Source organism: Peromyscus leucopus, chromosome 1, assembly GCF_004664715.2.
Source record: "Peromyscus leucopus breed LL Stock chromosome 1, UCI_PerLeu_2.1, whole genome shotgun sequence".
Taxonomy (NCBI): Eukaryota; Metazoa; Chordata; class Mammalia; order Rodentia; family Cricetidae; genus Peromyscus; species Peromyscus leucopus.
The window spans coordinates 147,215,584-147,232,851 of record NC_051063.1 but is presented as its reverse complement, the minus strand read 5'-3'; the positions used below and the strand labels follow the sequence as shown (position 1 = coordinate 147,232,851).

The window sequence follows — 17,268 nt, the reverse complement described above, 5'->3', positions numbered from 1 at the left end:
GGAACAATCTCAGAGATCCAGCCTTCCAAGTGCTGGGATTAAAGGCGTTCCCCGCCACGCCGGGCCTACAACATGAATATCATTTAAGATTTATTTTATTTTTATGTATATTTGTGTGTCTTTGTGATTGCGGGTGTCCGGGGAGCCTAGAAAGGGGCGACGAATCTCCTGAAGCTGTAGTTACAAGCAGTTGTGAGGCGCCCAACTGGGTACTGGGAATGTGAACTCAAGTCCTTTGCAAAAGCAGTAAGTGCTCTTAACCTCTAAGCCATCTCACCGGCTAGACCCTCCATACGAATACTTAAATGTCTAGAGGCCGCAAGCCCACCCTGAGGTACTAGGTCGGATGTAGCCCATCTTAAGGCAGTCGAGCTGACTAGCCCAGCCTTGTCTCTGCTGGAAGCCCAAGCCCTTGGGGACCCGAATCCTCCGGAGCCTTCACGGAGTCTCCGCCCCCTGTTGGATGGAGAAGGCGACAATCCCAAATACCCCTCCCTCCAGGTGCACTGACGTAAGAGAGAGAGAGAGTGCCTCTCGCTTGTTCTTATCTTTTGGCCACCAATGCCTGGAGTCTGGGCTCTCCACACCCCAGGAACGCTCCAGCCCAGAACCTAGAAGCCAAGACGACGATCGCAACGCTCGGAGGCGGCGCCTTCTATTGCTTTAGCCTGGTGGCCGAGGCGCGCGCGGCTTCGATTGGTGAGGTCTGGCAGCGCGGCGCGGTGCACTCTGGGACACGGCGCTGGCGGGAGGCGCGGGCCGGTGGCCGAAGTGAGGGGACTCGGGCGGCGGCAGGATGGTGAAGCTGACGGCGGAGCTGATCGAGCAGGCGGCGCAGTACACCAACGCTGTGCGGGACCGCGAGCTGGACCTTCGAGGTGAGTTAGGCGGGGCGCCGGCTGTGTCTGGGCCCGCCGCGTGCGCCGAGGCCGGAACCTGGCCCGGGCCTCCCGCCCCGGTCCCGGGTACCTCGGATCGACGGTCCCGCGAGGCCCTTCGGAGCCATCTGCTGCCCGCTCCCGCTAGCAGACACGGCTCCTCGATTCCTTCCCGGGTCCGTAACTCGTTTGGCTTTGCCCAGCATGTTCAGCAGCAGCCTGAACTGTTTGGGGGGCCAGGAAAATAGGCAAATGGTACATGCGGGATGGAGACCGGCTGGTTTTTAACAAATGCGTTAATATGGCAGGTGAGGGTAGATTAGCTATAAGTCAGAGTTGCCTTAATTGTACAATAATTCCCGTTTGATGTCCATTTGTTTTTGAGACAGGGTCTCGTGTGCTCAGAGCTGACTTGAAACCGCTATATAGTTAAGGGTTTATGACCCTCTTGCCTCCACTTCCGGGTGCCGGGTTTAAATGTGTGCCCCATGTTTATACGGTGCTGCGGACAAGCCCAGGATTGTGTGTGTGCTGGGTAAGCACTTCCCCCACAGAACCAGATCCGCAGCCCCTGATAGTTCACTTTTATGAAGGTGTTTTCAAGATTGAATTGTTTGACCAAGGCTTAATCATCATTTCCATGTGAGGGGTGGTGGACACTCTCATCTGTTGAGTAGAGCTTAGTTTAAAAATTAGCATTCGCAGGCCTGGCGACGGTGGCACACGCCTTTAATCCCAGCATTCGGGAGGCAGAGTCAGGCAGATCTCTGCGAGTTGCAGGCCAGCCTGGTTTACAGAGCGAGAGCCAGAACAGGCATCAAAATTACACAGAGAAACCCTGTCTCCAAAAACAAAAAACAAAACCCAGCATTAGCTGGGCGGTGGTAGCCTTTAATCCCAGCACTTGGAAGGCAGAGGCAGGCAGATCTCTTGAGTTCGAGGCCAGCCTAGTCTCCTGTCTTGTATAAAACAAGACAAACAGCAACAACAAATAACCCCACATAGCATTAAAATTGAGTTATCAATGACTTCTGGAGATGGCTTTGAAAGGGGTTAAGATTATATACCTGACCTGAGGCAACCACAGTCTCATTGGACTATGCTCTGCCATTTGCTAAAATCTCTAGCTGACCTACAGGAAATCCTGGTGCTGTTATTAGTTGAAATTAACTTTCTTAAACAAAGGTCCAGTTCAGGAGCATCTGGGCCCTTTTACTGTCCTGGCTCATTTTTGGTCTGTGCTGCATCTCTGAAGACCATGCAGTCTTGAGAATGCTTATTTTGGTACCATATTTTATTGCACTCTGTCACCGCTGAGTTGTGTATTAAATTTCTTTTCTTCCTTTGGTACCTACCTCGATGATTTTGACAATCAAGGGGATGCTCACAGTGTGATTTGTAGCTGTCTATAACCATTTTCAGCTCTGAATTGGAGCTGGTGGAGAGGAGGGTGAGTCAGGATACCATGAGGATGTCCTTACTGATGAGTTATTCAAACGGTTGAGAACGCTTGTCACCAGTGTCCAAGTGAGGCTTGGGCATTAACAGCAAGCAGTGTTAATTTGTCATGGAGCCTAATAACTCTAAGGACTTGGAACAGTGTGACATATAAACAGTGGACACCAATATTAGTAAGTGTGCTCATCTGTTCTTGTCTTCAGCCTCTTCAAGTTTAGTGCCCGACTGAATGCTTCGTGGCACCCTGCCAGTTGAATACTACTAGAATGAATACTTTGAGTCTAATTACCATCAAGTACTCCTACTGTTTTCATGACCTTTCATTTATATTAATACTTGTTGTATGTGGTTTTTTTTCCGCCCTCTACAGGATATAAAATTCCTGTCATTGAAAATCTAGGTGCTACTTTAGACCAGTTTGATGCTATTGATTTTTCTGACAATGAGATCAGGAAACTGGATGGTTTTCCTTTATTGAGAAGACTCAAAACATTATTAGTGAACAACAACAGAATTTGGTGAGTGTCTGCTAGTGAGAATACTTTCTTCCCTGAAGTAGATGTTACAATGTACCCTGAAGACAATGTATTTTTTTATTTTTATTTTATGTATATTAGTATTTTGCCTGCAGGTCGATTTACTTAGTAACAATTGATAAGTCAAACTACATGGTTCTGATTCCTTTAGTGAGCTCTTTTCAAACAGTTTTGAATTACCAACTATATGCGTATTTCCTAGATTTGTCTAAGCTTTCTGCTAGCCCTGTTCAGAGGAGCACCTACCTCAGGACTTATCTTGAATAGCTGCCTATATCTTCTGAGTACCCTCTGGTCGCTTAGAGCGCTTTTAGTTAGACATGAGGCAACTGTGCGGGAGCTTGCTACCACATGGGTGCTAAGACTAAGAATCTGTAGCATTCTTGCCTTGTGACTACCTGAAGAGGGAATGATTCCGTGAGGTTGCTCAAAAATGTTGCAGCATTGTCCATTTCGACACGTGAGAGCGCTTCAGTTTATCAGACGAAATATATTATGCTTCACAACTCTAGTGCGTGCTTAAGCTACTAGGTTATCGAGAACGTTTCGTCTGGTTTACTAAACAGACATTCTAATGAGCGTGATGCACTTAGCGGCTCAGCCTCTGCCTGAGCTCTGTCTGCGCCGTATACACAATGATACTATGTAATATCTCTAAAAGGGAAGAGAGTTAAGTGACAGAGTTAGCTTTTCTCCAAGACATCACTTGGAGGGAGATTAAACAGTGGCATTGCGTCTGAACCATACTCACCATCTTCATGGCGAGACTTCATATTCGTAGTTGAACGAACTGCTTGAGTATTCTAGTAATTTAATAAGATTGTTGGTGCTTCTCGATGACATTATCAGATTCTAGAGATCGACAATGGCTTCCTAGCAGCCCAGCACTCCTCACAACATAAAAACAACTTCCTTATATAGCATTTGAAGGCCGCAGGATTTGGTGGTCCCTAGTTCGGCACTAACTCTAATAGTTGAGTAGGGAAGGATTAGAAGCGCAGGTCAAGCCAGCCTTGTCTCCATAGCAGCGTTTTTCCGACTGTAGGGAGGGAGATGCCGTAGCATAGTGGGACCCAGTCTCAATAAAATCTTTATAAAATAAAATTATACTTGTTCACCGGAGCCTCATTCTAATCTGTCTGTTTTTTTGTTATTTATTTTTTTTTGTTCTTCTCAGCATCCGTATAAGCCTGGTGTAAACGGCTGATCCTATGATCTGCTCTACTCACCAGCATTAGGTTCTTCACTCAGCTCGTCTCCTTTTATGATACTCATGATTTGTCTCTTGACATTAATGGATCTCTGTCGTGCGCCACATCTCTGCTCTACGTCTTCTGCCTTCCCGCTCCTCTTTTACATATCACCAACACGACAACACCCACCGGCACACACACACACCACACAACTCGCCACTCTGATCTGTTCTTTACCTACTTTTGGATCAGTGAGGCCGTGTCACAGCCCAAGCTCCTCACTGCTATCACATGAGCTGCAACTTCTATAGTTAAGACACTCATGCTTAGCACTGCGGCAGCTTATCTCTTGCTGCATTCTGCACTTACCATACTTGCTTTTTGTCATCTGGACCTTCTGTATCTACTCTAATTACCTCATCAATAATTCATCACGTCAGCCCTCGCAATAATATACAGGAGTGAGCTCACCTCCTAATCCCCTCATTCCTATATCCCCTACTTATTTACAACACTCCACAGGTTCTCCTGCTAGATACCTAATCTTATCCTAGCTCCGAGCCCACACGACTACCCTTTCCTCTTGATCTCTCGTTATATTTGTCCGAATTCAGTCTATATCTTAATCAATCAATACAGGTAACTTTATTCACTACGTCCCTAATATAACACGCTGTCACTAAGTAATATACAAAAGTAACACATCACCTGTGAAGAAATCAATGATTCCACTGCCCCAACGAATGATACATATCTATTGGTTATTTTTGATCCATAGGTCTGCACTGTGTTGTTCCATGGCGTGGCTCCTTGGTCTCCGCATATGTGGACCCCATGCTGAGTCCGTCTACTCAGGTGAGCTCGCCTGAGTTCTCGATTGACCAAGCGTGCAGAAAACTCGAGAATGCTCTAGCACCATCCACCCTGCTGGCTATAGTCAGCTTTATTTAAAACCATCTCTGAAGCTGACCGTGATACTAACACGAGAGTAGCGACTTGCTCTCAATTTTACCATGGTACAAGGTATTTCCATTCTTCTAGTGGCTGAGTGGTGAGCATAAGCCTCCTTGTAGTGGGATAGTATTTGTCAGAGGCGATGCTTTGCGGATTGTCTGAGCATACTTTCTTGTTCCAAGAGGTCCATCGCTGAGAGCTTGCGAGAAGTTGCCTCCATCATCACTCATATATGAGTGATCGTGCATCTGCACTACACTCATTCCTATTATCATGAGGGATCCTGGCTTCCTCTTTTCTGCCCCAGTGCAGCACGCAACGCACGGTTGGATCACTCGATATCAACAATGAATCTTAAAAAAAAGTAATGATCCATGTTAGTCACACTCAGTCGACAAACTCTACCCAGCCCCCGCTATGCTCTATGCTCTATTCACCAACACTAGATGTGCGACGTCAGCACGTGATGTTGGTTATGTACAGATGATAAGTAGATACGGCTAAACTGACATGCAGCTAGTCATTGTACAACATAAGGTAGTATTCTCTGTGAGATGAGAGCTTTTAGAGTGACGATAAAGCGCATTTTCTCTCTGTTTGTCTTTCCATGTATCATATCCATTTTGCTTTAGGTGATTGAAAGACCGGCAGGGTCTCATGTGACCACTCAGCTCGCTAGAATGCAGAGATTCAATCACTCGTGTTCTATTCTATAAAACACTGAACAAATAATACCTCTGACTAAGGTTTCTACGTACTGCTTGTTCGGAAGTATATTCTCTTGAAGTCGCTCACCTTACAGCGCTGTATGTAACTATTATATTACGTCAATCTCGTGGGACAATGAGAAAAGAGCATGGAAAGCCCCTGAGGCACACTTGATTAGCTGATGTACTGTCCGCACCACGCGTGAGATCAGCACAATTCTTATAGCCGCGAGACCAAGGTGCTCTTGCTGCCCTCCTTGAGACAGGATGTGAGAGGGGTCTTCTAGCATTGAGGTGTTAGATACTTGCAAGATGGAGATAAATGTTAGCTTGTTATGACAGCTGTAGTTCACGACGATCGACTGATCGCATTATATGAGATATTATAGCACAAGAGTCAGTCTCAGGAACTTTATCCTAGCTCTATCCTGCATAGCTATAACAAGGCAGTCAGTACGCAGACGCAACAGGCGAAGAGATCCTCTAATGGAGCTAGCAGAAGAGATGAATGGAGAGAGCTATATCTTAAGCAGAGACACGTAAGCCATACTTTTGCGCAGCACGCATAGAATAAGATATCTTTGGATTATCTTCTAGCTTTTGTTATATTAAGCTCTATAATGATTCACTCATGTTCGTAGACGCTAGGTCTTTGTTTAATCTTAGCGTTGTGTTTTAAATATTAGTTTACAGAAGTGTCTTTTTCGTGTTGGTTTTTGTGTCTGAGAATGTCTAATAGTCTATGGGTAAGTATGCTCGAGAGCACTGTACCTGGCCGCCGAGATAATCGCCCTCTATTTATTTGGTCTTTCTTTGTCCCCCCTCATTTTGGGGCTGCGCTCTTCTTGCTCTAGCGCTAACCGCTTCCTTCCTAAGTTCCCTTAATCCTACTCATTTGATTGTATTGAGTGTCTTTTGTCTTAACTAGTGTCATGTTCCGGTCAAATACTTGAGCATTTCTCTCTCAGTGTCTGAGCGACTTGCGCAACGAGGGTGATACAGGGTTATATGTGTATCGTCGACTTACTACCTCTAACCAGAGACAACAACGACGTCCCTCCCGACCTTCTCCATTGTCTCGAGATACTCCAAGTCATGATCCTAGTATTTTCTCAGAATCTCATGTCTGGTTTCGGATAGTACCCTTGGTCGGATCTACGAGACGACGGCCTTAATGACCTTGTTCACACCTGACATCAGCCTCACGACCCTCTTCGAGAGAAGAAGTTACATTGACTTCCCGCCACTAGTTGCTCCATTGTGGTGAGAGAACTTCCATTGGTCGATTGATGGCACTGCCTAGTGAAATCCCACAATCCGCTCCATGCTGAATAGTGCTTGACGAGCTAGCACAGAAGTACTCTCTGAATGTGCATGATTATGAGCGACAGCTGCTCGTCTCGGACAGCTATGCATAGAAGAGACGTGCAATGATTTAAGTAGCCTGCGGCTCATTGCCTTCAAGCAAAACACGTGTTGAGTAAGTTAGCCACCCTTGTCCATGAATGCACACGCCTCCTCTAGCATCATCTTTTTAGTCTTTTGCCTTTTGCCTCTTCACTCCTCCAGAAGGTCTTTTCTGACACATCATAAGTGGAAAGAGATGTAGTTTCTTATATATGTTCCCTTACTAGAGCTTCACCTCTAGCCGTGCCTGTAACAACTCATTTACTCGATCCTCATCCACTTTTCTACCAGATGTACTTGTAACTAGTACCCTGACTTCCGCTTACTGTATATCATACATCAACTATCCCATCTTCATCACATATAAGAATAATAAACTTTCTATCATGGATAAATGAGAGTGACTAAGGAGTGATAATAGATAGCATTCCTCACTTATATCTTCTAAAGCATATGCATCTAAGGCACATCCTAATGACGACCGATCACTCATATACTTTTAGAGGCTAGACGAGTCGCACACACCGCCTGCTTCTGATCAGATTGCCTGTCTGCTCAACTATATAAAGGTATATAACATAACTCCAATCTTCTCACATAAATGAGGAGTGAAGAGTATAGGTCAGCTCCTATAAGGACCTCATTACCAAAGTTTTAGGTACATCCTTTTATCCATATTGCCAGTGGGTCCAGTACAGAAGGTAGAAGCAGATCAGGCCTGCTTTTCAAAACTTGAGCTTCTGGTTTGTAGGCCGCAGATTAGAGTGTGCCTAAGCACATATTTAAGACATTTCACTTAACTGCCAAAAGTGAGCGGTTCCAAGTCCTTCTGCCCAGGTGAACTTTCCAGAGTGAGAGAGAGTGACCGAGGTTGTTCACCAATATTGACCCATAACATTTTGGGTACCTCCGCCACTTTCAGTGCCTATGTTGTTAGCTATGATAAATCAGATGAATTGGAGTAGGAAGGCGCAATCTTCATGTATATCTTGCCACCCTATGTAATCCAATTATGTCAATCAGACACACAGAATTGGTCCCCTCTGTACTCCCGTTATGACATTAGACAAAACTCTGTTATTGCCTCGAATGAAAGCGAATCTCCAGCTATTCACAGCTGTAAGAACAGCACTGTGACCCTTTGAGCTTACCTATGACTCAACTTTAGCATTTAATCACTCATTTCCGTCCTACTTGACAGATTGCTTTAGGTCTCTTGCAAATAGGACAATATTTTGCTTCGTCCGTTGTATACTATTTATGTGACTCGCCACCTGGTGATGCAAGCGCTTACCTCTTGTCCTCTGGAGACCAGCCTTCGGTTCAGTTGAACATTCACCAACATCACACTATGTTCTCTACTTGTGCCTGTCCCTCATCGAAAGCTGGGTTTACTGTAAATCGCGTTATCACCACTATAACCTACTGCCCAGCCAGATTATTTGACCTATTCTGATGGCTTTTGTGTAAGTTGTTATACCTTCTATGCATACACCGTAAGTACGCTTGTATTTTCAAACTGCGTATGGACACCTTAAGGCCAAGGAACCTGGAAAACAACTCGATCACTAGACCTAAAGCCCCCTGTATCTCTACTTAAACAACTTCTAATATTGAGGGACAGTGCTACTGTTCAACTTTAAGGCTTTATTTTCTACCACTGCTGAACTTGACGTACCAAGAACTTCACATTACTTACAGGATCACTATCCAACTGCTCCATCATCCTGTCCTACAGGTCCTCGACACTACCACATCGAGATCAACTCCCCTGGCCCTTCTAGCGACCTATGCCCTTGGCCAGACCCAACATGTGGCTGGAAGAAGCTATAGCATCTGTCCCTTTCTGAGTAGGCATATGGTCTCCACTCCACATTCCTCCTCGTCACATCATGTACCTATACCCAAGCGTCATGTACATAGCACCAGCTATCCTGACAGGCCCTAGTCACGTGTTGCAAACAGCTAGACCTCGTATGCCCCAGCAAGGGGAGTCTTTCCTCTGGTCCCAGGCAAAGGCACGAGTCTAGGCCAAAAAACCAGCTCAGAGAAATAGTATTAGTTCAGGATCTGTACTATACCCCGAGCTGCAAATATGTGGAATCGATAGTAGGTCTGTCGTGTCTCTTCGATTTGTCCTACATCAACAAGCAGAGACGGGTGAGGAGAATGGCATGGATTTAGGGGGAAAAATGATTTATGGGTTAAGCCCTAGGCTCAAGGGTGAACAGTCCGCGTCCCCGCACTATTCAGTTGTCGTTAAACGCTCCCCCAGGAATCCCCAGGGACACTTGTTTCCGGCTGTGCTGTCATTTTGTTCGTAACTGGTTGCCTGACAACCTAAAGCTGTTGGAATTTCACAAGACAGCCTTATTCTCGCATCTTCTCTCCTGTACTGGGCTAGTGTTTCTCCTTATATCCCCGATCCACTCTAGCCTGGTGTAGTTCAAGGCCCTTTCATTTTTATCAACCCTCAAAGCCCAGGGCGTCGCCCTCGTACAGGAGAACTTGCGGCCTCATCAGCGAGCATCAGGAAAGAGCGCTGCTCTCCGTTATCGATGAGCGAGAGAAACCCCATTCTGTAGGTGCGTTTTTCTCGATAGCCTGTTTTAAAGATCATGGTAGTGAAGCACATCTATCAAAGTTAACATGTCATCTCCCAATTGTACTAAAGGCACATTGACTCACTTGCTCAGCTGCACCTGTTCGAGTGTATTGCGGCCTCAGTGGTCGCAGTGACCTGCTGGAGAAGCTTTAGTCCCTTTACCCAAACTGGCCTTTGGGGGTGCCATGAGAGGTTAGCTACTGATGATTCTAACTGTTCTTTATCAACTCTGTCGTAATTCATATGTGCATGAGTGTTATGTCCCAGTGTCCCTCTGTAACGCACTAACGCATGATGCATTAGTGGGTCCTCCCCAGAATGTCTTCTTCACAGCTGAGGATTAGGTAACATTACCTATGTAGCAGCCGATGTCCTACGATCACACAGATGATTGGGTCGCAGGTATCACAGCCTCAGGGACCATAGTATCTAGCTGACAAAGACCATTTGTCCCAAATGGGTCAGCGGTCCAACAATAGATATGACTATACTCTTAGACAATATATGACCCTGGAGTTGTAACCTTCTGGTTTCACTCTGTCAACCATTATGTGCGTGTCACATTTGCCCTACAGCGATATCGCCACCATTCCCCCTGTCTGGGGTATCTCCCGTGGTAAACTGTCAACTCAACAGACTTACTGCGAGGTCACTATTGCCAGATCACCTAAGAGGACAGCCCTTTGGGGCGAGCTCTCTGCTAGACTGAAAATGCCGTTGTTCGTATGGTATATTATGGGGGATTTCTAACTAAAATTAGCCTCTGGATATGGTCGTATAGATCTATATAGATTAATTATGTGAGGTGGAGAAAACCTATCGTGAAGGCTTCGCTTAATTAACCATTTCTATTGGTAGATTTGGTATAACAAACTCCCTACTCTTGTGCCGTTTCCATTATCAATGCGTGCACATATATAGTACTGAATATGCAATGAGTCCGTCATAGCATGACTGCGTGCGTCCTGTCACTCGCTCATTACTATTTCCATCAATAACCAGCGATTGCTTCCATAGATTTCACGAGCAAGTATCACTTTCTAGTTCTTGTAGATGTTCCATCGATGATGGGGTCTTTCACCTGTGTACTGATCTGTATGAGTCGCCATACTGTCTCTCTATGGACAGTTTGAGGGAAGACTTGAGAACAAAAATCATAAATCCCTTCCATGCCGCTAATAGTCTGCATTATAACATACACTATAGCGAATATATATTATCGTGTGATTCCACGCGTGGATTCTCACTGCTGTTTCCTGTCGGCGCTGTCAGAGTTAAGCCCTCCCGAGTTGCTTGCGACATAATCCAAACTCAGTGGTTCCCTCTGCTTATGCCCACGCTGAAGTCGTCACGACAGACATCAATGTGATTGATACTTGTGAACATATTACACCTTAGTTCTCGCTTATTGTCACGAGAGTTAGATGGGCAGGGGTGCCATTCCCGGGTTGCTTGGTAAATGGATAGGAGCCCGGTCTTACACACATGCACATTACTCTACACAGATGCTAGACTTTAACACAGGTATAGCCGCATCGCCCACTACGTGCCCACGCCCGCTGTGTAAAATTGCTATCTGTCAGATATTTTATTGTTTAAAACTAAGGCAAAGCAATGACAGTATATTACACAGCAGATGATATATATAGATTATCGAACACAAATCAACGACAACTCACAAGAGCATGAGGTGAGAGAGCTCCATTTCATCCACTGAGCGCACATCGAACAAGGCTCAATAGTTTTATCTTGGAAAGAAATACATGCGTCCTTGCAATGGGATGTTAACTCTTTTATTAATCAGGTAACATTGAGATTTGCTTCAACTTGATTTCTTATTCGAAGTGGTGATTAACAGACAACAGCTGCGGTCCTTGCCACCACAGGTGGCCAAAACACATTTTTAGTCAAGAGAGGGAAGCGGAACAATATGAAGAAGACAAGTTTTGAAAATTTAAGCAAATGTTATTCCCATATTAAAGGAACTGATCAATGCAGAATAGCTGCTGCCATCCCATTCAAAATGAAGAATATATGCTAGAATATGTCCAAAATAATTAACATCGGGCGAGCTCAAGAAACCCAAAGAAACACGTAGCTTAGTAAAGCATGGAAATAGGCGCCTCTACTATGTCTCAAAAAACAATATACCGCACGAAATCAAATACACAGCAACCTTAATATGTAGGCTCTACTCTACTGGGACCACGTTGGCATCAGCATGCCAAGCCCCCGTGTAATAAATCTAGGCTAGTTCCTCTCTCAGAAGTAACAGAGGATCCCGATCCGGAAGTAATATGTCTTTCTTTTTTCAATTTGAAAGCTTGAGAATAATTGTGATGAGGAGCCATTTTAAGGAGTGATAGGGAGGTCTGAAATTATGATTTTCTATGGGGTGGCTGTTGCCTTCCATTGTAGGGAAATATGAGGAGACTGGCCTTGCGCCATTCAGTGTCTATATCTAGGCCTAGCAACCGCTCTATATAGTAACCTCCTCGGGCCATGGATCCTCCTTAGCCACAAAGGTACTCTGCACATGTTAGATGGTCAGTGGCGTTGGACTCAGGCTCACGGGGCCCCGAGCGATGGCCCCGAAATAGTGCCCCATGTAGCACAGGGGCAATTGGAAGTACAGTTCCTTAGGTCAGTTTAGTGCTCTGGCGTCCCGCAGTAGGAACGTGAAGGGGAATGATCTTTCGTGTGTTGGTGCCTGCAGAGCCTCTGGCCAGTTAAAATAAAAAGGCTGCAGTTTAATAGGGAAGGAGCTGAATCTACATATATTGGATGCGATACACTTACTTTCCCAAGGGGTCAGATATCAATTTTGACGGCCATCCTCTGAGAATCGTTTTTATTTACAGTCTGACCGAAACTGTCCCTTGGCGAGGCCAGCACTGGGTCTCCAAAGTGGTGTTTGTGCCCAGAAAAGTGCAGCGACCAAAGCTACGCTAGGAGCGAAGAGATACCCCTTGTACACTCTTCGAGATCAAAGAGACACAAACTAGAGGAACACAGCGACAAGCAGCTCACAAGAGTACTAAAAGAATTTGAACCACGGTCACACAAAAAACGATAGTGGGCTGTACATTGTTCGCAAACTACGGTAACCAGAATAGTAGCGTGTCTTGTTCTTACTCTGACCCTTATTTTCTAGGGTGATCTGGATCCTTTGGCATCTCTCAAATCACTGACATATCTAAGGTATGGAAATGGCTTGTTGTAATAATAAAGTCCGTAAGTAACGCCATCAGGCTGCACTGAGCAGCTCTTCTGGAGGTTGTGTGTTGTTTGTGAGAGTAAATAGGAAGGATGTGTGCTTCCTTTGACTGACAGTCATGACACTTTCAGATGACCCTCAGATGGAATGCTGTGAGTGTGACTGTCACTGTCCCTTTTTTATAGCATCCTAAGAAATCCTGTAACAAATAAGAAGCATTACCGACTTTATGTCATCTATAAAGTTCCACAAGTCAGAGTACTGGACTTTCAGAAAGTGAAACTAAAAGTGAGTATCGCATACTGGCTGGGAGTCATTGCAGAATTGGCCTTTTCTTTATACTTTCATGACTGATATTTTTAAAGTTACTTAATAAGTAAATGTTACCATTACTTTGAAATTGAATGTGTGGGAAAGAAAGCATTAAGTCAGGGTTGTTTGTTGTTCTTGTGGGGTTTTGGTTTTTGTTTTTTATCTCATAGCAATTTATGGTAGGGAGTTGTTGGCCATTCCAGAGTTGGCCAAATGCTAGAACTACCCAGGGGATTGTCTGCTTAGATGTGTCCCAACAAGGAGTGTAGTATAATACGGCTTTGAGCAGCTCTGCCTCTTAGAACGGCTTTTCCTTTGTTGGAAGTGCTAATTCTCTGTAGTCCTTTGGGAATCCCTCTGAAACTAGGAGGGGGATTGTTTGAGAGCTTTGCCCGAGAAGGTCGGACCCCTGTGTCTCCTAGTGGAAGTTGACTTTGGGTGTTTTTACCAGCCCAGAATACTTGAGGAGAATGCTCTTCGGTGTTTTCTAAGGAATGCATCTAAATGCATGTGGTATTCCTGTTTCCATTAACTCTGTGTGTGGTGTCGCTGTAGGAGCGTCAGGAAGCAGAGAAAATGTTCAAGGGCAAACGGGGTGCACAGCTTGCAAAGGATATTGCCAGGAGAAGCAAAACGTAAGACACGGATATCCAACTTAACTCCACTTCACCTTCAGAAACACTGTTGTCTGGCAGTTTGCCGCCTCCAAATTCAACCCAAATCTGTGCTTAGTGTGGTATTACATTTGAATGATGGTATCTGGCCATTTGTGGTCTGTGCATCATGGGAAATTTCTACCAGGTTAACAGAGCATATATTTTGGTTTACCATCTTAATGTGGTGTTAAACATCCTGTTTTCTCTATCAGAAAATGGATCGGGTGGTGTTTCTGAAGGAGAGAGTTCTTGTATCAGTTTGTTAACAAAGATAAGATACTACACTGGTTGAATTACTTTCAAAAGCTTTTGAAAGTAAGAGAAGCAGTTTGTACTAGTCAGACTGTAACGGTTTATTCTCCCTTCCAAGTTTTAATCCAGGTGCTGGTTTGCCAACTGACAAAAAGAAAGGTGGGCCATCTGCAGGGGATGTAGAAGCCATCAAGGTAAGGATGTGTGTGGGGGTTGTCAGACTGGAGAGAGCTGAGATGGGACCAGGGCAGTGGTGTGGCCTAGTTCTCAACACTGTAGATCCCATCGTCTCATGGTTGTTAGGACTCTGGTATTTCTATTTCAGGAATAAACTACCTGAAGTTACTGTTTGACCAGACTTTGCTCTGAATTAAATGCATGAACTAATGAAAGGTGTCTGTGGGTCTCCTTCTCCTGGGATGCACTGACTCCTATGAGCACTTAGTAACCTTGGTGTGCAGTCTTAGAGTCTCTGCTTCCCAGGATTTGCTGGCTGACGACTCCTGTAACAGAACTCCAGATACTTAGCTTGAATTTTAGGGCATGTGAAGTGATTGCTTCTTCCCCAGTATAAGAGCCTGAATCTCTTCCTAAATATTGAAAATTGATGGTGTGTTTTCTAGGCTGATGTTTAATGTGCCAGTGAAATTCTTCACCCTACACAGAACTGTGTGGTTGATGTTCTATGGGGAAGTTGCTAGGACTTTCTGTAGTGTCTTCTGGGTGGCTGTCATCATCCATCTGTCTCCCTTTCCCTGTGTTTTCCAGAATGCCATCGCAAATGCATCGACGTTGGCAGAGGTGGAGAGGCTGAAGGGCTTGCTACAGTCCGGCCAGATCCCTGGCAGAGAGCGCAGATCAGGTCAGAAACTCTTGTGTGTGGCCTTGCAAAATGTCCCACTGGGGATGATTACAGAGAGTACCTGGTGGGCATGACAACACAGGCCTGGGATCCCCATATTTGGGAGGTTGAGGCAAGAGGATCAGGAGTTGAAGGAAAAAAAAAAAGAAAGAAAGAAAAAAGGAAAGGAAAGAAGTAGGGAGGCAGGGCAATAAGTTAAGCCATTGGGATATTTGTGGGGTCTTTACAAGTTGTAGCAAAACATTCTATAACATGAAAAGAACAAAGTTCTAGAGGTGGTTGTGAACTTCTAAGTCAAGTGCTGTATAACGGACATTTTGATCAACTGACACATTGCATATACAATAGTGATCCTATAAAGTCACAGCTTAAAAATTGTTCTGCCTGTTTTTTGTTGTGTTGTGGTTATCTTTGGGGGGTGGGGGCGGGTTCCCAAGACTGGGTTCCTCTGTGTAACAGTCCTGGCTCTCCTGGAACTCACTCTGTAGACCAGGCTGGCCTCGAACTCACAAAGATCTGCCTGCCTCTGCCTCCCAAGTGCTGGGATTAAAGGCGTGCGCCACCTGATATTTTTACTGTATGTTGTCTATGTTTACACACATATGGATGCACAGGTACTTACCTTTGTTTTACAGTTGTCTACATTATTGAGAACAGTGACATGTCCAGGTTCATAGTTTAGAAAAAATAATTGCCTTTGCCAGATAGATAGTTGAATAGCTTATACCATCTAGTTTGTATAAGTATGCCCTCTATCATGTTCATCTTCACAAAATAACAAAATCTCCAGTGATAAAATTCCTAGAACACAGATCCCTATAAAGGTATGGCTATATGTGGTAATTTAGTGGTTAGCTGCATGGGCTACATATAGAGCCTGACCAGTACTGTCTTTGGGCAGGCTTCTTCATATTAGGCAAGTATTTTCATTTTTAAATTTAAGATAAGTACTATCATCAAAAGGTTTGGAGGAGGATTGTGATAATTGCACTTAGCACAAGGCGAGTTTTGGGTAGGTGTTAACTAGTGTAATGTGTGAATGTCAAGTTTGTGTCAGATAACTTGTTGAGCACTCAAGATACATTATTCAAATAAACACAGACTATAAATGTTGGTATAAGTATCCCTGGGGATCACTACCATGACAGCTTTTCAAGGATCCTTATCTTTGAGCTGTTCTGTTTTTTTAGTTTTGTGACCTGCTGGGTTTAGTCACGGTGCTTGCATGAGCGTGAGGCAGGGGTGTTGACCTGGAGCAAGGGCGGCTTACAGTGACAGCACTTCTAAAGAAAATGGCGTCCTACCTCAGCAGCTATTGATTGCCAGTAGCTCCTGAGGGAGAGGGTATAAGGTATTTTTAAGATAGGTGGCATTGTTATATGGCCCTGGGCCCCGGGGACATGCAAGGTAAATTATTTCTGTAGGAACTCCAGGATGTTTGCTCTTCCCATTTAGTAGCATTTGCACTGGTGGGCCAGGAGCGGTGGGGGGTAAGACCTGCTGGTGCCGCAGCAAGGCGCCGGCCACGTGATGGCGCTTACTGTGTTCTTCCTTGCATCTACTCCAGGAAAATTCATACCAGTCTCACTCATTGCCCGTGTGTGTGTGTGTGTGTGTGTGTGTGTGTGTGTGTGTGTGTGTGTGTGTGTGTGTTCACTTTACTATTGTGTGTGTGTCTGATGAGTGAACAGATAGCACAAAATTGACATGACTTCTGCCTTTGTTGGCTTTTTCAGGACCAAGTGATGATGGTGAAGAAGAGATGGAAGAAGACACAGTCACAAATGGGTCCTGAGCTCTGTAGCAGAGACTCTAGAGACAAGTCTTGCTTTTTGAGCATGGAGTAACAGCCTATGTTGTGTGAGCAACATTGAATCTGTCAGCATTGCTGAATGCTCAGAACTACTGCTGATAATTTTTTAATATGAACCTTGGAATCTAAATGCCAGTTTTCTACAAATGGTAAAATAAAGGCCACTTTCTGTGCTGCCAAATTGTCTGTTCTTGTGTGTTTGCAGTGAGGTGTAAGGACCTGTTCAAGTTGGAAGTTGAGGAGTGTCTTAATTAGGGTTTCTGTTGCTGCAACAAGACACCATTGGCCAAAAAGCAAGTTGAGAAGGAAAGGGTTTATTTGGCTTACACTTCCATATTGCTGTTCATCATTGAAGGAAGTCAGGACAGGAACTCAAAGAGCAGATTCCCGGAGGCCATGGAGAAGAGCTGCTTACTGA

The 17,268-nt window shown here is 44.8% G+C and overlaps 1 protein-coding gene across 1 annotated transcript; it reads left to right on the top strand.

The window, feature by feature from the left end:
* The first annotated feature begins 712 nt into the window (after positions 1–712).
* Positions 713–17,031, top strand: Snrpa1 (small nuclear ribonucleoprotein polypeptide A'). The gene is given in 9 exon segments (XM_028872816.2): positions 713–878; positions 2,707–2,854; positions 12,410–12,438; positions 12,855–12,939; positions 13,141–13,243; positions 13,823–13,902; positions 14,294–14,369; positions 14,944–15,037; positions 16,774–17,031. Coding segments are annotated over 9 exon segments (756 nt in total). The 5' UTR covers positions 713–796; the 3' UTR covers positions 16,833–17,031.
* The last annotated feature ends 237 nt before the right edge of the window (positions 17,032–17,268 follow it).